Raw genomic sequence first — 27,532 nt, 5'->3', positions numbered from 1 at the left:
TGTACATATGGGGTTCGCACTTTTGAAGCTACGACTTTGGCTCGGGCTGTTGGCGTTTGAAGCGAGCGAGCATTGCCACGCTGTTGCACAGATGGTATTCGGACTTGGCCGACTGGGACGGAGGGTTGGTATCTTCACGGCCGGTGTTTCCTTACGGAGTTCGAGGCAACATGGAGCGAAGGGATTTTCACAGAGCGACAACCTGTCTGAATTTTTTATCAATACACACATTCCTATGTTCACACAAAACTCGGCGTGTTTATATGAATGTGAAGACCACAGTGGTCAGCAAATATGTCTCGACGGATAAATTGCGAAGTCCGACACATGGATCAGGCGGCTCCGCACTCAAAGATCGTCGCGGTGTTGTTCTTGTCTCGTACAGCAGTTACTTCATGAAGAAGCAAGAGTGCATCCAGCTCAAGGTCTGCAGATACAGCAGCAGATCGAGCGAGGCAAGAGACCGGTCTACCAAAGCCATCATCCCCGCGAACATCCGATCCGTCTTTCATCATGATGACAGCAGGTTCGCACAGGCTGACGGTATTGTATTATCAACGAGTGGTGATAGCACTCAAGCCACGCAGCTCGCAACGAAGTTTTCTCAAGGCTGGAGAGATTACATCATCCATGCTAACCAATCCTGGTCTCTAGCGCAGCAATCCGGCCATCTTAACTTCGAGCATGCACTCAAGGCGTCCAATCAAGAATCTCAACGACGGAACTGTGTATGCATTGCCCGTTCAAACCCACCAGTAACCGGGGATGCCCAGTACGCTCGGCGGCCTCGTGCCTCGAGGCGTCTGGCAACGAACGCTAGCGAAGAATGACATCTCGCTCGCCGTCTTGAGCGGAAGACTCATCGAAAATCTTTCATCACCCTCCCATCGTCTGTCTTCCTCAATCACCGTCCTGTCAAGATCCCTAAAGTACGGCAAGGTAGCCAAGATGCAGTCACACAGCAGACAACAGCCTGATCAAGGTATTTCATAAGCGATCGCATGAGGCCGGTGTTCGCTGTCCATCGCTTCTACGCTTCCATCAGCCCCAGACGGAAGTGCAGAGCGAGGGCAGTGTTCTGAGAAATACGGTCGGAACTTGATCAGGTTAACGCCTGCGAAAGGACTTCATGCTTTGCGCCCCGGTTTGGAGGCTGCTACTGACTAGCACAGGGCTTTTTGCGTGCGAAGAGACACTCCATAAGACTTGATATCACGAGACTCTGCTGAGCAACGGTCACTGCTCATCGATTGTTATTCAATCCACTCAGGTACAACAGTCATGTCTTTCGTCCACGATCACGAGAAGAGCGTGCATGAATCTGGCTCGCCACCTCATGATGATCACGTTCTAGCCTCGCACACCAGCTCTGTCTTTCTGGACAAAGATGTTGCTATTGGATTGGCGGGCGAGCACGCACGAGAGATGGACCCTGCGGTCGAGGCCAAGGTGCTTCGGAAAATTGACTGGTTTTTGATCCCAGCTATGATCGTTGGTATGTTAAGGGCCCCAGCATGCGTGCATGAAGTCAAAATTTATGTACATGTCCAGGTTACGGTTTGGTCTACTACGACAAGGCCATCCTCGGTTCTGCAGTCTTATTTGGTATGACGAAAGACCTCAATCTGACTGTGGTAAACACACACACTACGCCGCCTACCACTAGCACCCAACGACTTAGCTGGGCAACATCCATGTTCTATTTCGGCATGCTGGCTGGCCTGTATCCCATGACTTTTGCGCTGCAAAGGTTCAATATTGGGAGAATCCTTGGTGGTGTAGTGGTTGTCTGGGCGGTTATCTGTATGCTCACAGCTGCCGTAACCACTCATGAAGGCTTGTATGCTCAGAGATTCTTTCTCGGTTTTGTCGAGAGCATCATTCCAACGGGCTTCATGTGTATTGTCAGTGGCTACTACACCCAGGAGGAACAGGCTTTGAGACAGTCGTGGTATGTTGCGCTCCACAACATAGCAAGCGTCTTTCGCTGATCATCATGCAGGTGGTTCGCTTCGACCGGTCTGTTCACCATCATCGGCGGTGCGCTCAACTACGGGTTTGCTCAAATCACCGGCGGCGCCCTCCGCAGATGGCAGTATATCTACCTCCTTGCCGGTTGCCTTACCTTCCTGTTCGGCATCTGGTGCTTCTTCATCCCCAACTCACCCGCCTCGGCATGGTTCCTCACGCCAGCAGAACGTATGGTGGCTGTCGAGCGTCTCCGTAAAGGTCAGACCGGCGTACGGTGCCAGAAGATCAAAATGTCGCAATTCCGTGAAGCAGTCCTGGACCTCAAGCTCTGGCTCGTTTTCATCCTCATGGCATCTGCCTATACTGTCAACGGCGCCGTGTCCGGCTTTGGCCCTCTCATTGTGAGTACATTTGGCTGGTCGACCCTCGAATCCATCCTCTGGCAATTCCCTCTTGGAGCGCTTTGTCTTGTCACAATTCTTCTGTCCGGCTATCTATCCAGCAAGATCCCCAACATTCGCTTGGTTCTCTTGATTGCCAACTGCCTCCCTGTCATCGCCGGCTGCGCCATGATCTGGAAAAGCAAATGGACACACCACGCTGCTACGCCTGTAGCAGGATATTCCATCATCGGCACGTTCGGTGCCGTTGTTAGCCAGACCATTGTTATAGGCATGAGCAATGTTGCGGGCGCAACGAAGAAGAGCACCATGGCAGCGGCCATTTTCGTGGCGTACTGTGTGGGCAACATCGTTGGGCCGCAGCTCATCAAGAGTCAGACCAAGGCGCAGCATTACCCGGAACTGTGGTCGGGGCTCATCATTTGCTATTGTATCACCATTGTGGCAGCTGTGGCGCTGTATGTGTTGCTCAGGATGGAGAACAAGAAAAGAGAGGGCTTGCCTGTGGATGAAGATGAGAGGGACAAGCTGGCATTCATGGACTTGACGGATAAGGAGAATAGGTATTTTAGGTACGTGTTGTAGGATGGACTGAGGGTGCTAGGAGGTGAAAAGGTGTGTTGTTGGATGTGGGAGCAGGGTTTTGTGTATGCCGTGTTCCAGACGTACAAACGGAAAAGAGTAGCGTGAAGATTCAATGTCATCTCAGGCGTTTCGAACACTTGCCCAGCTTTACCAGTAACCTTCGCCTTGGAACATGAACGAGCTAGGGCATGCAAGGGCGTTTGCTCTGACGTGCCGCACCGGCCCGGCGGCACGTTCGTATTCCAGTTTAATGCATGACACGATTCAGGTACCGCGCACCTTTGCCCATGCACGCTTCTTCGCACACTGAAGCTCGAGCTCTATCTAGCGTCCTACGGCCTCTTTCCGTCGGTGCACTCATGGCCCGCTTATCTCTGTCAGGTCCGCTGAGAGGCGCTCCACAGCAGCACGTCCCACGCACGCGTCACCTTGGCTCGGGAAGCGGCAGCTTCTTCAATATGGAAGTGACGCCTACAGACAAGGCAAGCAACACACGAGTGGAGACGCAGTCAGCATGGTTACTCCACCGTACCCCTGCAGCTCTGCCCTGCCTCTTTCGCCTAATATGTCTTCTGCGCTGTTTGCGCTGCGGAGAGCACGCGACCGCTTTCAACACCACGCCGCCCTCTATAAGACGACTGCGGGGAGATTCGATGCCATACAGGTCACATGAGCGATAAGAATGCTTCGACTTAGGCTGGCGAGGCCTGCGAGCTTGCTCCAGGTGCTTGGCAGGGTTGCGCCGCTCCTTCTGCTCACTGTCGTTTGTGCAAACGTGTATCGACGACTGGTCCATGGTACATGACACACTCACACTGTCCGCTCTACCTCACAGCTCACGTACTTTTAGATACTGCCGACTTATACAAGTGCTCTGCACTCCTCCACCAGGGCCAATGGCTTGACTCGCCCGACCGCAGTCCCGAACGCAAACCCTTCCAGAACTGGCAAGTGCCTGGCTGCCTCTTGCACGATTATACGAAGTCCGACCTGGCCGACTGCAGTGAGGATGGCCAGATGCTGTTTGTGGGCGACACAACGGTGCGCCAGGTCTTCTGGGCTGCGGCGAAGAAGCTGGACAGCTTGTGGGTCTCCGATCGGCAACAAGAGCTTGACAAGCATGAGGATCTACATCTCGAGAAGGACGGAGCAAGGTTGACTTTCTTATGGGACCCGTTGCTAAACAGCACCGAATTTAGTGGAGAGCTGAAGGCGTACATGGAGAGGAACAAGCCGCGAGGCGCAGGCGAGAAGATGCTGCCAAGCGACGGCAAGAGGAGGTCGGTGCTGTTGTTCATTGGCGGAGGACTGTGGCATGCTCGACATCTGGGCGATGAGTACCTGCCGACCTTCAACCGCGTAGTCGACCGCGTCGCAGCAGTCATGTCTACCACCCACGACCGCCTCACAAGCCCAGCAAACATACGAGCGCATGGAAAGGACGGAGTGGATGACCAGATTTTCTTTGCACCAGTTCCCGACCCTTTGGTCAATCGATTGAGTCCGTCACGCGAAGTCACTATCTCGCAAAATAAAATCTGGGCTATGAACGACCATTTGCAGCTGTGGTCTAATCGTGGACTGAACGTACCTTGGATCTACCGGGACATGACGGCAAAGTGGCCCGAAATGGTCGGCGAGAGCGGTTTACATGTTACTGATCGCATTGCAACCCAGATGGCTGACGTTGTGCTCAACTATCGATGCAACGCAAAGGCGGCGCAGAAACATGGCTATCCGTTCACCAGGACCTGCTGCAGTGCCTACAGGCCCGTGAATTCGATTCAACTTACAATGACGTTCGTCTTGTCGTCCCTTTTCGTCCTGGTCTCTTTTGGTCGTTACTGCCGCAAATTCCAAGAGCTCGGGACTTTGAGCTTCCTATCTGAGACGCTTGCTGTCTTCTTGCTTGCTGCAGTGTATTGCTTCATCGCCGACAGAACCCACATTTTCGACAAGATTCCGAAAGAGTTCGCTAACGTCGACTTCCGGGTAATGCTAGGTACGGCTGTCTTGGTCTGCCTGATGAATATTCGGAACGTCTCGTTACCTGTCAGAAAAAACATGGCACGTTTGTCCGAAAACGCCGTCCGATTGGCACCTTTTCTACCACGAGATCAGTCAGATGAGTTCAAGGGGTGGATGCAGATATACGTCCTCGTGTACGCATACACTGGCGCGTCCGACATCATGGACTTTTACAAGGTGTTTCGTGTATTTGTTGCACTCTACCTCTTTCTCTCTGGTTATGGTCATGCAACATACTTCCTGCGAACGAACGACTTCTCTTACCAGCGCGTTCTAGGCGTCGTACTGCGCCTCAATACCCCTCCCGTGCTCCTTGCGCTCGCGCTGGACAGGCCGTATACGTCTTACCATTTTGCGCCCTTGGTTACCTTCTGGTTCATCATCATATATCTGACGCTCAGGATCAACCGAAGTTGGAACGAGTGCTTTGGACTGCTGGTCTTCAAGGTTGTGCTGGCGGCCCTGCTCGTTACGATGTTCAGTCAAGTCCAAGGCATCCTTGAGATGTTGGCTACATTCTTCAATATCGCTTTCCGAGCAAATGTGAACGTAGACGAGCTGCGTTACCACCTTTGTATAAACAGATACATCGTCTTTCTCGGAGTCGTTGTTTCAGCGCTGCATATCAAAGTCCATTTGGTGCTTAATACGTCGAAAAAACAGTTAGGCCCTGCTGGCTTCGTTGTGAAGCACTACTTTTTTCTCCACCGGATTCTGCTTCTTGCGGCCGCCATCATCACCATCCCGACTTTCTGGATCATGACACGGCGACTCAAGAGGAAAGACGATTACGACTGGTGGATGCCATACATTGCCTGGCTTCCTGCTCTCTCTTTCGTGATTCTCCGCAACGCAACTAGCTTTCTGCAAGCGCGGTATAGTGCATCGTTCGCCTGGCTTGGCCGCATATCTTTCGAATTGTATCTCCTCTCGCAGCACATTTGGCTTGCTGGCGACAGTAAAGGGCTTCTCCGGGTTGGATTTCGGTATGGCAGCGGCACGTTCCTGGGTGACAAGTGGCGCGATCTGGTCATCTTGACCCCGATATTCGTGTGGCTGTCGTGGAAGGTACATGAGGCTACGAAGGTGTCTACGGCGTGGCTTCTATATGGTCGAGCTCCAGCTGCACATCAAGCGCAGGAAGGGGAGAGTGCGGATAGAGATGTCATGGAACTGCCAGGATGGCACCGTGCGGATGGCGAGGTCGGACGCGATAAAGAAACAGGTCGCCATGACCAGCACGACGGGCACAAGAAGATGATGTGGAGAGTAGGCGGCGTTGCTGCGGCCATCTGGCTTGCAAACCTGATAAGATGAACACCAAAGCGGAGTTGTTAAAATACTAACGAGGGCAGTCATACCCGTGAGATGATAGAAGGCTTTTGTTCCTTACATGATATGAAGTATCTACTCAAGCAGTCGAGCGTTCGCCCTTTTGAAACACCTAGATGAGCAACGCAAGCAAGACTCCAAGGCCTAATTCGTCCTGGACGATTTCCTCTCTCGCAGTACAGGAAAAACCAGATGCAAGCGTGAGCGTTCTTGTACTTTCCGCACCAGCACCAACAGGCGAGCGGCATTGCTGGCTGTCTGGTCTGTAGATTACTCCACGAATACTATGATAGACTCTGAGTCCCCGGCCTTGTCCATCGTTCATTTCCACGGCTTCCTACCTCCATCCCGCTCACAAGGTATGCAGCGCCAACATAACAAAATCAACTTTGGAGAGCACAACCCGAAAACAAATACTAGACAGCCACTTACGTCGAGGCTGGCGGTGACTTAGCAGTCTCGCGGCTCGCTCTTCGGTGTTCAGGTTGCTCGTGAGCTCCCGCAGAGTCCAGCCCTCTCCACACGGGGTCTTCAGACCTCCAATCATCCATTTCTGGTCCCAACTCCCTCTCAAATCAAGGTCGCCCTGAAGACTTGGAACCGAGTCCCCGACATGGCAAGAAATAATTATGTTCAGCATGGCGCTGCGATGAAGTGCCATTCACGTTCCATAAAAAACTTCAACACAGTCTCAGGCCACCCAATCAGGACTACATCAGTCTTCAAGGTAAACTAAAACTCCCAAACACAATGTGAGTGTCCCCGATTTCTTGTAAGTGCATTTTGACCACCTGCTGATGACTTCAGGACCATATCGCCCCCGATTCTGGGCACTGGGCGGCTCACCCAACAAATCTATTGATATTCCCGTCACCTCAATCTGTCTCGCACTCTACGTCTGCGGTGCTGCAATCCACATGACCATCTTTCAGCTCAACCGCCGGCGGGGCCACAAATTCCTCTTCAATGCCGTGATGTTCGGTATGCCCTTCCCCAATCACCAACTGTATCCAACACAACTCCATACTAACGCACTCCAGGCTTCTGCATGTCCCGCATAGTAACCTGCTCTCTCCACTTGTCCTCCTTGATGCACCCACGCAATATCCGCTTCGCCATCGCCGCACAGATCTTCACCGCCGCCAGCATGCTGCTTATCTTCATCATCAACTTGCTCTGGACGCAGCGGGCCGTGCGCTCAAGCTGGCAGAGCGCCCTGTAAGTATGACCCTGATACTGCATGATTATTCCTAATACCTGTAATTACATCCAACGGTGCTCGTGCCGGAGAGGTGATTGGGCTGCTCATCAACGGCTTCGTGAGCGAGCGCTATGGATATCGCAAGACCATGGTCGGTGCTTTGGTGGCGATGACAGGCTTCATTTTCATACTATTCTTTGCTCCCAACGTACAGACTCTAACCATCGGCGAGGTCTTCTGTGGCATCCCATGGGGCATGTAAGTAGGTTCAAGGGGAGGGACAGGTTCGCTTCTGACGTGAAATAGGTTCCAGACGCTGACAACTCAGTAAGCCTCCGAAGTTGCACCCGTACAGTTGCAGCCAACGAGGACCAGCCAAATACGCCATGCTGTAGCAGCACTACCTGTGCCGGCTTTGAGCAAGTCGTCTCACTCCCCCCAAACGACGCCCTACAGTCCAGAAACATCCTTTGTGCAAGCTTGCATAGGTGCATATATGCATCACATACGCCTGATTGTTCCTATACTCACACTCCTTGCGCTAGACACGGAACTACAGCTGGCAGAGACCTCGGTTGTGTTACACCAGTTCATCCTAGCTTTCTGCGCGTACATTGCGAACTTTGGCAATGCTCTCGAGGAAACCTCGCATGATCAGCAGGTCCATGTTCGGGCTGACTTGGGGCGGCAGATTCTGAGAGACGCGCTTCAGGTCCAGAACATTGGGCGCATTACTGATCCGAATCCCAGGTCGATGCTCGTCCCATTCTTCCTCTACGGGGCATATGCCGGGCTTGGCGACTATCAACAAGGCTGGTCTTATCTTCGTGAAGCTACGACACTATTTTCCATGCTGAAGGTAGATGCGGTCAGTTGGTACGATCAGAGGGCACATAGTTGCATATTCTGGGTTCTACTCATCTCAGAAAGGTACTTCGGGTGAACCTTATAAGCAGAGACTTTACTGACTGCAAACAGGTCTTATGGTGTACGGAGGAATCGACCTATCACACTCCAAGTCACGTCGTCTAGTCCTTCGCCTAGTAGCACACATGCATCCGGCCTCCAAATGCTAGCCGCGGTATTTCAGCCACTTTATGAGGTGTTCTTCGTAGTGTGGAACGGTTCGAGTAAAGGTTGCAGCAAAGACTGGCTGCTCGAGCTTGAGTGTGATGTTTGGACGGCTCTGCCGGCCGCCCTTGAGCTATCCAATGAAGCGATGGCGAATTTGCGTGTTTCCTAGTTTTGACTGCGAACAAAACCTTGAGAACTATTCCCACATTTTAGTTTCTTGTCGACAGAGTCATACTGAATGTCTGACGTTCAGATACCCAATAGCCTTTGCAACCGAATTGACCATTCTTGCAATCAAACTGCCAACTGTGAGCCTGCAAGTTCATGGAGTGGGCATGGCAAGTCCATATCAATCATGTAACAGTCTCTTTAAGCTGATCTGTCAGACCGAAAAAAGTTTTCGATATCGCTTGTGCTATCGCGGACGTTCTTCCATTTGCATCTGTGTCGACCACTCACATGAAATTAAGCCCGGTTGACTACCTACCCCAAGTCGTCGCCTTGCTGGCAAAACTGTCTGGTGAAGCGACTAAATTCGTCCCCTTACTCCTCGCCAAGATCAAAGAGTTTCTACGCTGATCTCAGAAGAGCAGCATGAGCTGCTTGGTACTGCATTCATACAAGAAAGATCAGACAGCGCTTCGGGCTTCGCCATCTCCTACGCCTGAGTGCGTGAAAATCAATACACAAGTAAGAGCAATCTGATTACATGGCCAAAGAGACTGCAAGAATTTACACTAAGCAGCGTTACATATACTGCATCCAGAAGTATCTGACAAGCTACTCAGCACTCTTACAGTGTCCCGTATGTCCTTAGTGCAGTCATTCTGCAAGCTTACCTTTGCTAATAGCAATTCTAGAGCCTAGACGTTTCAAAAGTAGCGCCTAGAAGATTGTTGCTATCATGTAAAGCCTAGCCTTTGTTAAGAGCAGCGCTTCTTCTACTACCTCGAGTGTTGCTCCTGCACTTATCGCTGGAAACCTATTGAATTTGTTGGAAGACCTTGTACTAGGGTGAATAGAACTTGTCTAAAAGCGCATCTTGTGGCGCCTTTACAGGTATAAACCCTGTAACAAAAGGGTCAAGTCCAATAACCTTGCTATGACTATGCAAGATATTAACAGCTAACTGTTGCAGGATCAAGGATAGTATAGGCGTGATGTTTGTGTACGTTGTCTTCTTTGCGCATCATCTCGATAGCTGTAGGCAGAATTTGGGAGTAAGATTTTAGTGATTGAGGTCACGCAGAAGCGAAGGCGTCGTGGGGCAGTTCTATGCAGACGATCCCTGTGCTACATGCCAGTCAGGGTAAGCTTATTGGTGCCTGGCGAAATGTACACGAGGGATGCCTGAACGGAGTAGAAATACGATTTGCTACAGTCGGAGTTTTCTTCTTGTAAAAGATCACTGGATGCTCAGTGCATGCAGCTCGTATTTCTGCTGCGTTCAGGCACCCCCCCTTGTACGCGCCCACCCCGGATCCTCACGGCTATGATCGAAATTACGTCATGGACAAGCGAGAGGTCCCGACTAGCCAGCTATACTGTGGTTGCCGGCGAAAGTATTGTAAATGGAGACCTGGGATGCTTGATCTCGGCAAGGTCAGCTAAATGGTAGTACCGACGGATATTACTGCGTTTACTAGTTAACTTGTGAGTATGCCTGATCGCTGCCAGGCTGTAATTGAAGCTTAGGATAGTTACACGAGGTACTGAGATTTGCATGTAAACATGACTGTATTGAGCATAGTCAACCTCGTCTCCGATCCCTGCACATGTCTCTACCCGTAATACTTTCGCCGGCTCCCACAGTAGTTGGTGAACAGTAAAAGTAACAGGTTAGGTGACAGGTTAGGACAGCATGCAGGGCAAAACGTGACAACCACAGAAAACCAGCCAGTTATCTACTGGCTCGCGTCATAGTCGGTGTTTATGAATTAGCGTTCCAGATTTGGGGTGGGTGCGTACATATCGCCAGGCATCAACGCGCGATAACGCGTCATGTATTTGGCAGGGCAGGGGTTACGACCCGATCTGATATGCATAGAAGTTCGAAATCATCAAGGAGCCATTGTCAGGGTAGCCGAGCCTCGGTGGAAAGATGTTGAGCATCAAGAAACTAGTATATCACCATGAAGAATATGTGTGACACTGCACTGTCGGAGAGGTAGGCTGGCGGACGAAGGTCGAAAGCGTAGAACAAACAGAAGTCCAATCCAAACATTATGCTCTCGTCCCTGCATGTCCGCGCATCCGTTCCGATACTAGCACAGCCACGCCGGACCATCCGCAGCGAACAACACACGACGACGTCCTTTAACGAAGTGCGGTTACGCGTAACTGGCACTAAGGAATGCTCCACCATTAGAGAAAAAAACGCGGTTTTTTCGACTTAGGGCGATCTTGGGCCGTTGCCTTTTCACGTGTTTGCGCGCAACCTAGCCAAGGTGTGGTCGAGCGATGCTAGAGAAGGGGGGTGGTGATGGTACGTTGCACGAGTCGGAAACCGACGTTGGTATGTGAGTTGCAGGGTCCCGGAGGACCTGGGGAAGACGCAGGGTTGTTCATGAACGGGAGTTTGTGTGCATGTTTGCAAAAAGCATGTTGCTGGGGTTGCTTGAGTTATTGTTGTTTTTGTGATCTCTTTTACCTGTTCGACCTATCGCCGTACGGCCGGATATCGACTCTACGGCTGCCAGCAAGCCCGCTTTGTATACGCGTAAGCCCGAGGCTTACTACGCTTTGAAAATCTCAGCCCACGACTTCCGGGCCCCCCGCATTTATACAGGCGTCAGCTGCCCAGAGTGATAAGGGCGTTTTGCGACATTGCGCTTTTTCTGCCACCACTTTACCGCTGCGACATCCAACCTCTATCTACCCGATACTGTTATCGACGGTGATAGCGCTTACACCATCACAGCCATGTATCTCGGCAAAAGAGACAACATGGGCTTCCAAATGGCCCCGGCCCTTATCATCTTCCTCGTTATCCTCGGCGCCGGCGCCCTTGTCGTCTGCGGCTTCGCAGTGATGCGCTTCTGGGGCGGCGACGAGGAGAAGGACACTGGTTACATGAATCGCTCTGTGGAACAAGACCGGTACATGAGAGAGGTCAGAGAAAGGACGTGGGGCAAGCTTCCGAACTACTATTCGAGAAGGCAGCAGTACGACCCCTCGAGTCGAGTCAATATGCCGTTTGAAGGGCAGAGTGTGAGGTACGTTGAAACGAGCACCGCGTTTGTGGGCAGCAGGCTGACTTGACGCAGCGCGAGTAATACTACGTATGGTTGAGGATGATCTCGGTGGACGATGAGAGTCATCTTTCAAATCAACATATCAGAATCCTTCCTTCGATGAGTGGCAAGACCAAACGCGCTCCGAGGATAATCTTTAATGACTTTATGATGCTCGTAGTTTTAGGAAGACAGCGCTGTAATCGGAACAGAGTACCAGTCGTTACAAATGCTCTTGATCGTTACACTCAGGCGGAGCGTCTTGCTAATGGCGTATGGGCGTTGATCAAGGAACGAGATCAAAGTGCACACGGCTGGCTGGAGTCTTTAGGCTCCATTATGCTCGACGCATAATCAATGACGAAGGTGTCATCCCTATCGACATCAGGTCTTACGAGCGGATCTTCAAACGAGGGAGAGCCAATAGTCGCAAGCTCTCCAGATCAATGCCGACGTTGGCGGCCGGCCAGGCAATCCACTCCCAGTTGTTAGTGCCAATTAACAATGCTGCCGTTGTCACTGTGTTGGCAGCGGAACCCTCAAGCCACCACAACCCTTGCACTTCTGCCTGTAAGATCGCATAGTGCGCCAGAAGTATCCATGCTTCAATGCACTGTTGCTCTAGTAGACACATGTATGTCAGCGAGCACTGTACCGGCCAATGGAATATCAATGTCCGATTGAAATACGGTCCAGTTGATAGAGGTTTGGAAGGAGCCGTATCAATCAATTTAAAAATCTGGCAGCATGAGGGCGCACAAGCCCGGAGGATTGACCCAGTGTCCCTTGTTTGGGGAGGATACTTGTGAAGTGTGGTTCTGATAACAACTTCAGAGGAAAGTCAGGCTTTTGAGCCAGAACACGAACGTGATTTGCATTTAGCGACGGCGTTGACGTTGACCTGGAGACACTAAGGTTGCACGAGTACCTGCGTTCCCGACAATTTTGGCAGCCGCCTCGTGCTTCGTCGCACTACTTGAGTTCATCAGCGTACATTGAGGTCTATAAGAACCAACCTCAAACGTAAACGCCGCTGCTAGACATCAACAAGCAGGGCGGCGGACGTACCTTGATCTTCCTTTGTTTGCAGTTGGCGCAACCGGTTTTGGACTTGAGATGATGCCTTTGCGCAGACATAGTGACGTATGTGTGTCAAGCGCGGAGAGACGAGCAACGATGTTGTTGCTGCGGGGATGTCGCCCGTGCAGAGCTCCCGCGAATGTGACCCACTTTTATCTCCCGAAAGGATCACGTCGCTCCAGGAAGCGGCAGACTTGCACCTACGTCTGGTATCACTTATCTTCGAGTTAGCCGCCAAGGGATTTCTTGGACATACCCGACAGAAAATCCATGTGTTCGATACTCCAAACGACGTCTTGTCGCCCGCTTGGCATCAGGCCTTCCAGAAGGTGGGGTAGATAGCTCAGCGTCCGCGGTCCAATCAGGGCACATACGCATGCAGTTACAAGTACAGCCGCATTATTGGCTGGTGTTGTTCTCTTGTTATTCTCTCAGTTGTTCAACTTGTATACCGTCATGTATCACGGGATCGCTGGCTTCGTTGCCTTAAGCTTTGTCTTACGCACCGGGGCGCTCCAGAACGCGTCAAGTATATCCAATGTCGATCCACTTCAACAGCCTTACCCATACTACTTCCCGCCCCAACATGCTGAAGGCACTCCAGCCTTGTTTCCCATGCCCAAGTGTCAGGGCATCACGCTTGAGGAAGCGACTATAGATCAGCTATCTGGTCATATGCGCGACGGGACGCTCACTTCTGTGCAACTGCTGCGTTGCTGTCTGCGGCGTGTTCGACAAGTGGACGAGTACACAAATTCCATCATCGAGCTCAATCCGGACGCAGAGGACATCGCTGTTGCGCTAGATGCCGAACGAACGGCTGGCTATGTGCGCGGACCGCTGCACGGCATACCTTTCATCATCAAAGACAACATCGCAACGAAAGACCAAATGGAGACAACAGCAGGAAGCTGGATGCTGTTGGGAAACGTTGTGCCAAGAGACGCCCATGTGGTCGCAAAGCTGCGACAGGCAGGCGCTCTTCTGATGGGCAAAGCAACTCTGTCAGAGTGGGCTGACATGCGATCGAACAACTACTCTGAGGGCTACTCACCAAGAGGGGGTCAAGCGAGAAGCCCATACAATCTCACACTGAATCCTGGTGGAAGCAGCTCGGGCAGTGCAGCAGCCGTGGCAGCGAATATCGCCCCGTTTGCGTTAGGCACAGAGACCGACGGTAGTGTCATCAATCCTGCGGAGAGGAATGCACTGGTAGGAATTAAGCCAACCGTCGGTTTGACATCGCGAGCTGGTGTCGTGCCTGAAAGCATTCACCAGGATACCGTGGGCACGTTTGGTCGAACAGTCCGCGACGCCGCATATGCTTTCGATGCGATACATGGCATCGATCCACGCGACAACTACACCTCTGCCCAACAAGGCAAAACTCCCCCTGGAGGGTATATGCAGTATTTGACCAACAAAGCGGCGCTTCAAAACGCTACGTTTGGCATACCATGGGAGAGCTTCTGGGTCTATGCCGACGAAGAACAACAAACACAGCTCATGTCCATCATCTCCGCAATCGAGGCTGCAGGAGCCACGATCGTTAACAATACCGAAATACCCAGTCGAGAGCAAACCATATCACCCAATGGCTGGAACTGGGACTTCGGAACGACGCGCGGATATCCCAACGAATCCGAATACACAGTAGTCAAAGTAGACTTCTACAACAACATCAAAGCCTACCTCTCGGAGCTTGAAAACACCGAAATCCGCTCTCTGGAAGACATCGTAGCGTACAACTACGCAAACGACGGCACAGAAGGCGGACACCCCTGGCCACGGGGAATCCCAGCGTTCTACTCTGGCCAGGACGGCTTCCTCGCCTCGCTGGACACAAAGGGCATCATGGACGAGACGTACTACCAAGCCCTCGCGTTCACACAACGGAGCACACGTAAAGACGGCATCGATGCCGCACTTGCGAACAGCGGACGGCCTGTCGACGCGTTGCTTGTTCCTCCAGATGTGGGCCAGACGTACCAGCTGGCGGCACAGGCCGGGTATCCCGTGGTTACGATCCCGGCCGGCGCGCATTCGAGCACTGGCATGCCGTTTGGACTGGCGCTGATGGGCACCGCGTGGAGCGAGGGCACGCTGCTGAAGTGGGCGAGCGCGATTGAGGACTTGCAGCTTAGTACCGAGGGTCTGCCGAAGAGGACGCTGCCGAACTGGTATGGGTATTTGGAAAGGAACATACCCGTTCGGAATCTGTGAGTCAACCCGTTTCCGAGAACTTGTTTGCTGCGGACCATGAAACTGGTTTCTTAATGAATGACTGAAAACTGCTGCACATCTCTCTGTCTCGTCAACTTGGTCGTTATTTCTCAGCACCACCTGCTTGGGAGGCGGCCATGTCGCAGAACAGCTTGGAGATAGCATTTCCAAATCTGGATCTTACAGCATAGTCAAGAGACCGTCAGCAGAACATTCCAAAAGAGCCAGATGGACAAGAGGGTTCGAAGTCTTCTAAATAATCACAAGCTTATATTGCTTTTGCAGAGCCACTTGGAGTGCCTCCTAGAACTTTAGAATAGCGCACACTCATACTAAAGCTGTTCTACAACGGACGCTTAGTGCAGTTCCAGATACTCGAGGTCGCGTGTCTCTTCTATTGCTTCGCCGTCCATGATGCCATGCAAGTAAGCGCCACCCACGACATAGTAATGCCCACCGTGTGGTCTAAGCACAATCTGCACCCGGCCCCCAGTCAGAACAGCAACAACATCTCCCAGCACACTATTCTCAGGAGCCCAGCTCATGCGACCTTGTTCTGTAGTGATGAAGGTTCCGCCCCTGCTCACCGAAGAAATGCACTCCGTGACGCTGCGAAGCTGGAGATCCAAGGTCTGATAAGACGTTCGCGGTCCTCTGAACCAGTCTTCCCAACTTTGGAAGTATCGAAAGTGGTCGAAGCGACGCTCGCTGATAGAGGTGGCCCGGTCTGAGGAGTCCTCAAGGCCGGCGCACATGGTGAGCCAGAAAGCTTCTTTCCTTGTCTGTCGCTGACGATGGTGGTAACACTCTTCCTCAACGGACTGGGCAATCTTGAACATCTCATCCAGAAGCTCGTTGCAGTACGCTCTAGTCTTGCGATCGTCCGTTGAGGAACAAACGATGGCACGTCAAGATTCTGCGGCTGGTTGGGGGCGAAGTGGCTGAGGATATCAAAATGCCCTGTACGCTTGATGAGCGCTACCGTGAGCTGCTCATACACCTCTTCTACAGGAAGGTTGTAATCGGCTCGTAGTAAGCCGGCATATCGGATCTGCTGCTAAAGCTAATACAACGTAGACTTTGCCGCGTAGGTCGGCTGCCTGTCGCATTCTAAGGAAGCCGAGACTATATGAGAAGTCTTCTCCAGCCTAGGACTGCCCTACCGAATCCAGAGCGAACATGGGCTGAAGCGAATCTGCCAGATTGAAGAGAAAGTCTGATTTTAATCTCATGTAGCAACAGTCAGTACTTTTCACGTGCTGGCGACCATGTTCCAGACAGCGAAGAAGCACCGCTCCCTTGAGCATGTACTGGCCGCTTTGAAAAGTCGAGGACCCAGCAAGGATCCATTCCTGAACCGTCTCTATATGAGTCAATCACGATCTGGTCTTGAAAGATCACACTGACATTGCTGTTTGCTCGACATTGCGCTCCGTATGAGGCGGCGGTGGACGCTCGGTGCCGGGGTGCCCAAATTCAGCGAGGAACACGAAAGCGAACACAGCCTCCGTTCGAGGCCCGCCGAGCCATACGACCACGTTGAAGCTCGAGAGTATATATCGTTCATTCTTGAGACCTGATGGGATCGTTCCTTTACAATTTGTTGGTCGATACAGATGGCGTCGATACAAAATATGCGTCTCTGATCTGCATATTGAAGAGCTCGAGGGGCTAGGTGAAGGTTCGCTGTAATTGGGAAATGGGCTCCTTTCAAATCGATAGAGCGGTCAAACACTGCAACGTCCCACGCGTAGGATAAGGGCTCATGCTCGGAGAGTTGATCTCGGGCATTCAGTGATACGATACTAAAGCGACAGACAATCTTTCTCCGTCGATTCGAAGAGGGCTCGAGACGCAATAGCTTGATTTCGTTTCTTGATGCATCGAGCGCAGTGTAGTGCATGGTTGCACAACGAATCCATAGATAACATCTTTGGCGCACCAGAAGTGTACAAGAGAAGACGGTGGGGTGAAGAAGCGAACTGCTACGCTATATTCGGTTGCTGAGCTAGCGGCAGGAAGCCCCATGTCCGATCTTGTTGCCCACTGCAGATGTCGTTTGCACCTGTTCGGAAGGTAAGTGTCTTGCTACGACTTGGTGTACCCGGCCGGCATTTTGCATAGCTCCACCCTCCATGCTCATTCTCATATGTCCCAACAGCGCAGCAGCCGTCTTCTAGTATGAACACAAACAGTCCCCGCCAGTGAATATATTATCGGCATCACCCTCTTTCGCTATTCCGGGACCAGCTGCAAGCAAGGTAAGATACAGCAGGCATCGATCCCTAACGCAAGGCCATCTCCGCATCTTCGTCGTGACAATTCATCCTGGGTCGTACCTCGTATCTTTGACAGTCACTCACGACTGCAAGGCGAGGGAACAGAATATTGGCCACAAAGGTCCGCTGCTTGGAATGTAAGAAGCCGTCAGATTGATCTAGCGACCGCCCATAAACTCAGGCTTATACGCTTGAACGCCACCAGCCTTCATCAGCTCCCGCAGCGCCATGGTAGCATACTGGCTACTCCCCAACTGCAGCTTAATCACAACAGCAATCTTCTTATCCTCCTCCTTCTCGCTATCCTGCATCTGGACATCGCCGCTCTCCCGCTCTCCGTCTTTCTTCACATTGCCCCTCGCCTTCTTAATCTTATCCAAATCCGTCTCCACAAACTGCTGGTCCTCCTTCGTGTAGCTGTGCACCTCGAAGCCAAGCGGACTCAGCGGCCTAGCCAGGAACTTTCTGTACCCACCGCTCAGACTGACTTCCCTCCAGGACCTGCGCATGTTGTGCGGATCGAGACCGCCGCCGCGCTCGCTGCCCATGAATTCCTTGTAGAAGTCGCCGATGGCGTTCTTGGGGTACTCGACGTCGAAGCCTGGTTGGGGCAGCACAATGTCGTACACGGTATACTGTCCGCTCTCGGCCTCGGCCTTGGTGAGTGCGCGGGCGCGCTCGAAGTCCTCGGTTGCGGCGTTTGCGTTCTCGGTGCCGGATGGGTTGATGATGAACTCGCCATCTTGGTCGATGACGCCATTGTCGGCGGATGAGGTGTTGGCTTTCTTGTCGACGTGTTCGTTGACGAGGACAAGGTCGCCCTCTACCACTTTGTCGCCGTGTGTAGCCCAGCGTTTGCCGGCTACGGCATTCCATACAAGGGACTGGTAGGCATGGACGTACATAAGACGCAGGGTGCGGGGGATGGTCATCAAGGCACCTTGCCAATCTGTTTTGCGGTCGTGGCGCCCAGACTTGCTGTTGCGGGAGCCAAGGTGCTGGATTATGTTTCGTTCGGCGGTGAATTTGCGCGGGAGCAGTTCCAAAGCTGCAGGACCTTTGCCTTCGGTACGCCAGAGGTGGAGCGCTCTGGCGCGATTGCGATCGTCTTGGGAGACGAGCACGTTGGAGTCGCTGGTGCCTTCTGCTGCTGCAAGTGCTACCTCGCTGTAGTTCAGAAGATCGTCAACAGCACCCTTCAGGTCGTCCTGCAGCATCTTGCGACCGACTTGATCTGTGCTAGCCGCGAAGGATCCAAAGCGCTGGAGACCATAGTAGTTGATAAAGCCCTTCTCAGAGAAGTCCTTGATGGCTTTCCCCACCACCTCGTTGGCGTACACCTGTCTTTGCACAGCATTCATACCCTCCTCGTTCTGGAACTTGCAGTCTCGGAGCGTGATGGTGAACTCGTTGCCCATCAAGTCACCCAGCTTCAGATCGTTCTGGCGGTACTCGAAATCTCCGACCGCAGCATTGAACAGCGCGCGGTTGAAGCCGGCTATGCGTTCAGCAGTCTGACGCTTGACGCAAAGACGCTGGACGGTGCATGCACGCCTATCCTTGGTGCCTGCAAATGCGAACGCTTTCGCGCCGCTGTTGAGCTTGCTGCCGAGGAAGCCAACAACCTCCATTGTGTCCTTGTTCTCCTTGTACAGAGAAAAGTGCAAGTACTCTCCACCAAGCTCTTCCCAGACCAGCTGGCCACCTCTGTGCTTGCCCTGATCTCCGTTTGCCCTGTCTCCTCTCCCGCCTTTGCTTTTACGCTCCGCTGGAGGGTTGGCCTTGATCCTTATCGACTGGTCGTGCTCCATGGATGTCTCGAGCAGATTTGGAAATATGCGACGAAGCGATTTGTGTGCGTTGGTGCGGACTTCTTTGTCAAGTATGGGTGGTGATGTGACGGCCTTGAAGGTCCTTGCTTTGGCTTGTTCGCGGTTCCGTATGCTTTGCACGAGAGCTAGGATCTGGTTCGTTGTGTCTTCGCCGAAGATGGAGTGGAGCAATTTCACATCCTCTTCAGGTAGCTACGGGGTGGGGTGTCAGCACTCAGCGCAACGATTCCTCTCAGCTTTGTACATACCTCTTCTTTTACCTCCTTCTTCGGCGCACTCGCAATCGCAAAAGTCTCCTCCCCGTCGTTCGTCTCCTCAGCCTTGGCAGGTTGTTCAGCTTCTGCAGGCTTCTCTTCCTTCGGCGCAACAGGTGTAACAGCTTCGCCGTCGTCCTCCACAATCGCAATCTTCTCCTCCTTCACCTCAGCCGGCGCTGCAGGCTTAACATCCTCCTCCGTCCTGGGTTGTTTTTGCTTCTTCTCCACCTGTGTGCTCTTCAAATGCAGCACCTGCCCATCAAGCCCAATTTCGTTGACCAAGAAGTCGGTGTATCTCTGCTTCAATGTGCCTGTGAAGCCCAGGTTGTCCGGACATATGTACTCTGTAATTCCCGCACGCACTTCACGGTCGTAATCGGTCTCAATCTGCGACGGCGCGTTCAATGCCGAGCCAGGTGCGGCCTGTGATGTCGCAGCAGCGGAGGGTGTGTGGGCGGCGCTGTCGTCGAGACGTGCGCGCTTTGCGGGTCGCGCATCGTTTTCACGTTCGTCTGACATCTCTGATGCTGTAGAAAGTGAGCTGTGAGGGCTGGTGCGTGGTCGCATATGTTCTGAAGAGCGCGAGTTGAGAGCTGTAGTGGGGAAGTTTTTCGCGCGCACGGCTTCGCGTACAACTTCCCGTTCTCTCGAACACCTAGTCACAAGCTGATGTTCTCTCCAAATCTAGAGAGGCACTCAGGATGCCTTTGCAGACGACGTACAAGACCATGGTGAATGGGAAGACTACGACTGTTTTCAATTGTTCGAAGTCCTTGCTACGAACCTGTCAAGACCACCAGACATTCTCGTTAGAGCGACAACCAAAAAAATGCCGTCCGCCATCACCACCAAAAGTCATCAAAAATGGTTGCAGGAGAGGTATGTGTTCAGGACTCAGATCAATTCAGATCCTCTTATGTATACTATCAATTCAAACTCCAGCCCAGGGTATATAATATGCTCAGCTAACCATCGCTATCGTGCCTTTCTATCGCTTTCGGCGAGTGGTAAAAGTACACAGATCAAGGTAGCTATGCTCAAAGAAGGCCCATAGTAGTGGGAACGAAGAAAACGACTACTCAAACAGTACAAACACCAACAACAATCTACGGCTGCGCAAAGATGGCGAGTGTAGAGCAGAAGTTGCTGCGGTTGTCGGCATCCTTGACCAGACCCTTGCCGTTGGAGGTAATCATGTTGACGGAAGCCTTGGACGACAGACCGAACCAGTTGACGTTGGAAGAGTTTGTGATTTCGTTGATGTGCTCCTGGCAGTTCTGGCCCGTGACACAAACTTGATCGTAGTTGCTGAAGAACGAGTAGGTACCCGCGCCGTAGTTCCAGATGCTGGAGCTGTCGATGACTCGAACAGCCCAGGCAGACGTGGAACCCTCAGAGAAGTCAGGGTCGAAGTACTTGTCGTTCTTGGTGAAAGGCACGTTGGCCTTGGGGTTGGGCTGGTAGTAAGGGGTCTCGGTCTGGATGGCACCGTACCAGATGTCCTTTGCGCCCTGGAAGTGGTACTGAGACATCTGAGAGTGCTCGGAAGCGGTACCGACAAGCCAGACAGGGCCCTGGGACTCGACAATCATGCCGCGACCGTTGTAGATGTCGATCTGGCCGTGATCGGCCTGGTCGAGCTCGTGGTCAGCAGTCCACAGCCAAACATTCTCGAAGTAACCGTTGGATTGCTTGGTGATGTGGAGCTGCATGAAAGAGCCGATGCAGGCAGGGTTGGCATCGTGAGTAGCGTTGGGGTTCTTGGCGCAGTTGGAGGACTGAAGCTTGGTGCCTTCGTAGCCACCAACACGGAAGTGGACATCCCAGAGACCAGCCTTGCCAGCTTCGGCGTTGATGTTCCACTCCATCAGGATACCACCGGGAGCGGGGCCCTGAGTACCGATGATGGCGTCGTTCATCTCGAAAGTACCCTTGTCACCGGACTTGGCGCCGACCTGGAAACCGGGCTTGGGGTCGTCCATGTTGCCGAAGAACTCGCCAGAGATGAAGAACATAGGGTAGACCTCACCCTGAATCTTGACGTTCTTCTCGGCGGGGATGACAACGGTCTTGGTGATGACATAAGCACCGTGGTCAACGTAAAGGATCTCGCCGTCTTGGAGGCCATCGATGGCAGACTGGATAGCGGCAGTGTCGTCGGTGGAACCGTCACCCTTAGCGCCCTTGGACTTGAGGCTGACAAACTTGGAGACATCGACATCGCCATACTGCGGTTTGCTGCGCTCGAACCAACCGTTATCGCCCATAAGGACCTGAGGGCGTTGCGGACTGTTGGTGATGTCACCCTGGACACGACCTTGAGCGGAGCCAGCAGCCATAGCGTTACCCTGAGCCCAGGCCTCGACCTTGCTGCCACCCTTAACAATGACGTTGCCAGCGGCGCCAATAACGGCTGATTCGGAACCAGTGAAGTCGACGTTCTCAAGAATGAGGGTGCCACCAGTGGTGGGGATGCTGTCCTGAGTAAAGGAAGTGTTGACACCAACGGGAGTGTTGACAAGCTTGCTGTCAAGCATGAGAACAGAGCCAACGGTCTGATTTGAGGGGCTGTTGGCCATGTCGAGACCGACCTTGCAGTTGTTGATGAAGATGCTCTTCATGGTCCATAGCCAGTTCCAGTTCATGTAGATGGCAGTGCCGCAGTCGTTGAAGGTCATGTTGCGAGAGGTAAACTGCTGAGACCCAAGGAAAGCACCGATGCCGCCACCGTTGAATACAAGGTCGGTCATGAAACCACCGGAGCCGTTGTCTTGGAAGATACCCTTCTGGTTGGCACCAGCCTCGCCCTTGGCCATCTCGAAGACGATGTTCTGGAGCGAGGTGGCCTGGGAGACTTGCCAGTGGATACCAGCCGTGGCCTTGGCCGCTGAGATATCGATTACGAAGTTACGGACCTGACGATAGAAGTTGTTCTGGTTTGTGAACCAGTTGGAACCGTCGTTTTCGTAGGGATCTGCATCAATCACAGCCATGCCCTCGAAAGCAGCGGTGGCTTTGAGGGTTGGGAGGTTGTTGATGTCACCGACAAACTGGGTGTAATAGTATTGGATCAGAGGAGCTGACACCGCGTAAACACCGCTAGGGAAGTAGACAATAGCCGGTGTAGTGGTAGAAGAGTCGCAGCCCTTGCCGCAGCGGGCACCGTCGGAGACAGCTTTATTGATGGCCTCTGTATCATCGGTGGTGCCATCACCCTTGGCGCCGTAATCCTTGACGTTACGGAAAACCTTGTAGGCGTCCTTGTTCGCATTGTAGGGAGCTACACCCTGACGCTTGATGTCGGCAAGCCAGTACCCAGAGGCAGCGGCCTGCGATGCTTGTGGTGCTGGGGCCGCGACAGGAGCAGCTGTGGAGGGAGCGGCGGCGCTAAAGACGCGCAGCGCCAATAGGAGCGCACCAACGCTGAACGCCACCATGATGGCTATGTGAGATTTGTTTTTTGGTAGTCGGAAAGATCGAAGTGAGCGCGAAGGCTACGAGTTTCTTTGTCAGTTGACCTGCAAAAGACGCGTGGCAGTGATCTGAGGTTGGCTCAGGAATGGAGAGAAGGTGGGTATGGTGGATATGTGTAAGAGTTGCGCAGCAACGGATGTGACAGAAGCGAAAAATATATGAATAGTGTTCTTCAATAAAAGAATGATGAAGAACAATAAGAATTGAAGTGGAAGCAACACAATGCTGCGAGCTGACAATGCGCCTGCGTGGAGAGGTGAAGAAGGTGGGAGAGCAGCATTGTATAAGTACCCAGCATTGACGGTAGGGACTTACAGTAGTAACGTTGGGGTCTTGCCTATCAAGTTCGGCAGAGCTCCTTGTTTCAAGTTTCGAATAGACGGGTCGACCTCTTCGCTCTGCGGTGCTCATCTCGCTATGCCCAGCCGATAATGCCCACTTTATACCTGCTTCCGCGGCGTGATACCACCGCCCTGTTGTCGCCGCTTCATCGTCGTCTTGCACTGTCTCTGAAGCGAATACCTCCTCGTCACTGTCTTCCACCTCATGATGCGGAGCCCCTGTGGCCATGTTCGCGAGCCGCATGCTTTGCCCGTAAGGGGCTTCGGAGGCAAAGCTAGGAATGCGACCGTGTGTGACCTCGCGCCACGCTTAAGATTGCCCAGGGCTGTTGCTAGCGGGGACCACGAGACCTGTCTGTTTAGATTTCACCTACGCGAGTGAAACAGCAGGCTGTCGTGGACCAGTCAGTGACGGTGAGTGTGCTGAGGTTGGCGATCCGGTACCTGACGCGGCAGGGGCTTGGTTGGTGCAGCAGCCACAACCGGACAAGCGAGACCACGCCTGAAACAGAACAAACGTTTCGAATTGGCTTCGTAGATCCTTCGGTAGGCTCTGGGTGGCTGCATGCAAAAAGCCTCTTCGCGAGCGCTTCGGCGGTGCATTTGTGAACGCTGGTCGCCAGCCAAGGGCCACCTCGTACGCAACGGGCCGCGGCAGATCGTGCTGGAGTGCACTGCAAATGGCTGCAGTGGTGGGCCAGGGCGTCTGCAGGTGGTGTCACTCGGCCGCATCAGATGCACCAACGACTCAATGGTGGGTGGCTTCACATCTCGCGCATCACTTTGATCTTGCGCATCGCTCATAAGACCTGCCACCCCGCGCTTTCGCGCCGTAGCGCTTCGAAGGCTGTGCACATGGCTTTGTGCAACGTGTGGATGGGTTGCGTGTCTCTCCACGTTGCGTACGAATGAGGCAGGACCCCTAATCCAGAGCGAAAGGAGACGTCGACCAATCGGTGCCTGATGAAGGTGTTGAGGTCAAGTGCAAACGCCAAAATGTTTCATGGGTCTGGGGTGCCGCTTGTTATCAAGATCGCTCTCTTGAGAGCAGGTGTGGCGTGTCGGCATAAATTTGAGGAAGCTGGACCGCGCAGATCACTTATGCTTAACAAGCTGTTTATTTCGCGCATGCCAATCACAGTGAGAAGTCGCTGGGTATACGTTCTTAAATTGCTATGGTATTGCGGGGATGGGCAGTCGACCAACAGGCTCTGCGGGTAGTGGTGATGGCCTCGAACGATCAGGCACCGGCTGGAGGCTCTAGGCTCTGAGAACTGTCCGTGACACGCGTTGGACAACTCCGATGAAGCCAAGTGATGACTCTGTGCTGTTCATTCCGATCGGCGTGCCGCTGTACTTCTGATGGCTTCCGAATGCGGGACCACAGCTAAGTTGGTGCGCTTACCAGAAGTTCTTCGCCTCCTGCTCCACTCGGAGCCGGATCTTGTAGCTGCCAGTAGTGTTCTGCTCAAGTTGCATCGCACGGATGACAGTTGCGAGGCGCTCGACGCCTTCGACTAGCGCATTCGTGTCTTCCCACTACAATTGCGTGAGTCGCGAGCAGCGTACTGGACGAGCAAGACTTACTGCGAAGCAAACTCTGATGTCGTTCTTGAAACACGTGCGTGGGTGGATGTTGTCACCGGGGACCTGGCTGTGTGAGCAAGTGAGCCGCAACAATGGAACGAAAGATTCGACAGCTTACCTCAAAGAGCTCACCCTAGGTACGTGTTACTATTAGCTGTTCCCATGACCACGACTCGACTTGTACCTACCTGTGCAACGACAACGTTCTCATCTTCTCTAGCACGTTCCACGAGAGCACCACCTTCCATACCGTCTGGTAAAGTGAGCCAAATGAAGTATCCACCGACAATATCGCGATCTGTCTGAGGCAGGCGGACACCAAGTGGTACCAGGTGGTCGTTGATAGCCCTGATCATCGAACGGTACCGCTTGCCGTATGCTGGTTGCAGTCGCTCCTTTACATGACGTTGAAGTTCACCAGACTCCATGGTCTCAGCCAGTATGTTGGATGTGAACTGGCTGGGTGCACCGCCTGAGTGGGTGGAGCCCCTGAAGAGGTTAGCCTTTGTATTCAGTGCGGCTGAGATAGCACATCGTCAGTCCTAGCACTGAGACTTGGCTCCAAATCGAGCCGAAGATGCTCATATCTGAGATTCAGACCAACGCTGGAGAAAAGGCTGCAGATCGTCGATCGCCCGACGATGTCTTGGGTCAGAAAAATTGTAAGGACCTACACTTCTGCAACACCAGACACGAATCTTGGTGTGCCCTCGCACCAGCCACATCTCAAGCCAGGACTGGAAATCTTGGAAAAGCTCATGTTCGATACCGCATTACCGAAGCCATCGGCGCCCGCTCGTTCAGCACCACCATCCAAGTGGCGGTCGATGTCGACGATTCGGGGTAGGTGAGCCTTCTCTACAGACACAGCCTGGGACTCGGATGCAACGCTGGCTGGCCACTGAAGGAAATCGTACACATCGTCCGTGATGACGAGTGCATCGTACTCCCTCGCCACCCGTACGAGCTCTTCTCGTCGCCTGAGACTCATTGTCTTGGACGAAGGATTTGAGAACGTGGGGACAGCATAGATGACGTGTTTGTATATCTTTGCCCAGGGCCGTGATGCAGGTTTGTGTTTCTGATCGTCCCGTCAGCTTCTCATATGCGACGAGGGAAATTCCTCGGACATGTGGTTCAGGCAAGCTGAATCGAAAATTGTTCACGGTCGAGGTCGCTTACGGGTTGTGAAATGCCCTGACTATTCGCTTTCTCTTCGACCTTCTTGATCTCATTCTTGAAGTATTCAATATCTATACCTTCGTCGTCTTCTGGTATTGCTCGGAACTTGTCGTGGAACCCAGCATCTTGGACCACTCGGAAGGAAAGATGGTATGCTGGCGCTACGAACCACACGTTCCGAGTGTACGAAGGATCAGTGAAGACGTTCAGTAAGACGGCCAGGTTCTGCGATGCTCCTCCCGAGATGGCTATTCGATCGTCCGTGATAGGCTCCTGAGGCCCGAAGAAGGTCGTCAACCACGACGCAAGATGCTTGCGCAAACGTGGGTCTCCATGATCCGGGCCGTATTCCAAGGCCGGAAATGCAATGGAGTTGTTGGTGAGCACTTTATGGGCAGATCTATCAAGCAGCTGCGTTGGCAGCAAGGTGTGATTCGGCCATCTGTGTCGTTGCCGTTAGCAGCGAACAATGCCGAGATAGTGGGCCGCGTCATATTGAAAGAGGGTCTAGTCGCAGTGTCGCACGGTGCAGGGAAGATGCAATTGGCAGGTGTTGTGGGGAGTAGAGCTGACGTGCCCTCTCAGAAGATTGATTAGCTTCTTCGTGCTGGTCGCCGACCCGGCGATGTTGTGCGGGGAGAAGGCTGTCATTTCCAAGGTTCTGGAATTTCGTGCAGCTGGCAGCCTGGTTGCCTGGGAGAGTAGCGTTTGTTGGATGGAGAACTATCGATTGCTGGACAGGCGTCGCGTCGACTTGCTTGTGAACGGGTCAACAACCGCTTACGGGAGGCTGTGGCTGGTGCGCGGCGCTGTGTCGGGCGCTCACCGTCAGAACAAGGTGAGAAAGTGAGAAGAGGCGCAGCTCCAGCTGGCCAGCTTATATCAGATGCGAGGAGAACGTGCTGCGAGACGACCAAGCCATTTGCCAGATGAAGAGACACACTCGGGACAGGTTGGTACTGCTCATGTTGACGCAGCGGAGCGCGCCCTGTCCGTCGACATGTCCGCTGCCAGAAGGGCCACGAGGCTACGGCTGAGGCCGAAAGCGTGTACGTCACCGCGCTTCGGCCCATGCATCGTTCTGCTTGTTGGGCGGGTATTAAAAGCAACAGTAGGTAGCACAGCAGTAGCACCGAACTTCAGCCCTACGCTCGTACAACGAATATTGATTCCTGCCGCATGGACTTGCAGGACCTGGAGGCAGTGGCAGTGGCAGTGGCAGTGGCAGTGGCAGTGCTGGCGTCGACAGGCCGAACGAGTTGGTTTCCAGCGTCTTTCCGTTGAAACATGGCAGACATGAGCGCGGCATGGGTCCGCTGCGACCCTTGCAGGGCGCATTGCGACTGTACATGCTCCACCTAGCGGGGCGCAGGTCCCAAAGCGACGGCCCACGGGCGCCCGGGAAGATCTTCGTGTTGCAGGCAAGAAGGGGCTCAAGGGTGGCCGCAGAAG

General features: G+C 53.1%; 9 protein-coding genes across 9 annotated transcripts, besides 1 other annotated feature; 5 read left to right on the top strand and 4 right to left on the bottom strand.

Annotated features, from left to right (window-relative positions):
• Positions 1-1,281: 1,281 nt before the first annotated feature.
• On the top strand, positions 1,282-2,957 carry EKO05_0006827 (uncharacterized protein; the record flags this gene model as incomplete). Its single annotated transcript, XM_038940911.2, has 3 exons — positions 1,282-1,495; positions 1,552-1,951; positions 2,003-2,957. 3 exons carry the CDS (start codon positions 1,282-1,284, stop codon positions 2,955-2,957), a joined length of 1,569 nt encoding a protein of 522 aa, XP_038797357.2.
• A 682-nt stretch (positions 2,958-3,639) lies between these two features.
• EKO05_0006826 (N-acetylneuraminate 7-O(or 9-O)-acetyltransferase) lies at positions 3,640-6,302 on the top strand (the record flags this gene model as incomplete). Its single annotated transcript, XM_059636896.1, has 2 exons — positions 3,640-3,754; positions 3,808-6,302. 2 exons carry the CDS (start codon positions 3,640-3,642, stop codon positions 6,300-6,302), a joined length of 2,610 nt encoding a protein of 869 aa, XP_059492879.1.
• An 812-nt stretch (positions 6,303-7,114) lies between these two features.
• On the top strand, positions 7,115-7,539 carry EKO05_0006825 (uncharacterized protein; the record flags this gene model as incomplete). Its single annotated transcript, XM_038940712.2, has 2 exons — positions 7,115-7,298; positions 7,358-7,539. 2 exons carry the CDS (start codon positions 7,115-7,117, stop codon positions 7,537-7,539), a joined length of 366 nt encoding a protein of 121 aa, XP_038797356.2.
• Positions 7,540-11,514: 3,975 nt separating this feature from the next.
• On the top strand, positions 11,515-11,883 carry EKO05_0006824 (uncharacterized protein; the record flags this gene model as incomplete). The annotated part of the gene is made up of 2 exons (XM_038940747.2): positions 11,515-11,807; positions 11,859-11,883. The coding sequence occupies 2 exons, from the start codon at positions 11,515-11,517 to the stop codon at positions 11,881-11,883; spliced, it is 318 nt and encodes a 105-aa protein (XP_038797355.2).
• A 1,478-nt stretch (positions 11,884-13,361) lies between these two features.
• EKO05_0006823 (Amidase) lies at positions 13,362-15,128 on the top strand (the record flags this gene model as incomplete). Its single annotated transcript, XM_038946230.1, has 1 exon — positions 13,362-15,128. One exon carries the CDS (start codon positions 13,362-13,364, stop codon positions 15,126-15,128), a length of 1,767 nt encoding a protein of 588 aa, XP_038797354.1.
• A 356-nt stretch (positions 15,129-15,484) lies between these two features.
• On the bottom strand, positions 15,485-15,883 carry EKO05_0006822 (uncharacterized protein; the record flags this gene model as incomplete). Its single annotated transcript, XM_038946229.2, has 1 exon — positions 15,485-15,883. The coding sequence occupies one exon, from the start codon at positions 15,881-15,883 to the stop codon at positions 15,485-15,487; it is 399 nt and encodes a 132-aa protein (XP_038797353.2).
• A 1,682-nt stretch (positions 15,884-17,565) lies between these two features.
• EKO05_0006821 (tRNA pseudouridine(13) synthase) lies at positions 17,566-20,015 on the bottom strand (the record flags this gene model as incomplete). The annotated part of the gene is made up of 2 exons (XM_038940915.2): positions 17,566-19,431; positions 19,488-20,015. The coding sequence occupies 2 exons, from the start codon at positions 20,013-20,015 to the stop codon at positions 17,566-17,568; spliced, it is 2,394 nt and encodes a 797-aa protein (XP_038797352.2).
• Positions 20,016-20,602: 587 nt separating this feature from the next.
• Positions 20,603-23,540, bottom strand: EKO05_0006820 (Glucan 1,3-beta-glucosidase; the record flags this gene model as incomplete). The annotated part of the gene is made up of 2 exons (XM_059636895.1): positions 20,603-22,990; positions 23,286-23,540. The coding sequence occupies 2 exons, from the start codon at positions 23,538-23,540 to the stop codon at positions 20,603-20,605; spliced, it is 2,643 nt and encodes an 880-aa protein (XP_059492878.1).
• Positions 23,541-24,712: 1,172 nt separating this feature from the next.
• EKO05_0006819 (Valine--pyruvate aminotransferase) lies at positions 24,713-26,731 on the bottom strand (the record flags this gene model as incomplete). Its single annotated transcript, XM_059636894.1, has 7 exons — positions 24,713-24,850; positions 24,899-24,961; positions 25,017-25,031; positions 25,087-25,387; positions 25,573-25,979; positions 26,081-26,522; positions 26,658-26,731. The coding sequence occupies 7 exons, from the start codon at positions 26,729-26,731 to the stop codon at positions 24,713-24,715; spliced, it is 1,440 nt and encodes a 479-aa protein (XP_059492877.1).
• A 548-nt stretch (positions 26,732-27,279) lies between these two features.
• Positions 27,280-27,316: a tandem repeat.
• Between the last annotated feature and the right edge of the window lie 216 nt (positions 27,317-27,532).

This window comes from Ascochyta rabiei, chromosome 11 (assembly GCF_004011695.2).
Source record: "Ascochyta rabiei chromosome 11, complete sequence".
Classification (NCBI taxonomy): domain Eukaryota; kingdom Fungi; phylum Ascomycota; class Dothideomycetes; order Pleosporales; family Didymellaceae; genus Ascochyta; species Ascochyta rabiei.
The sequence above is the reverse complement of the archived record's forward strand: the minus strand, read 5'-3'. Positions and strand labels throughout refer to the sequence as shown.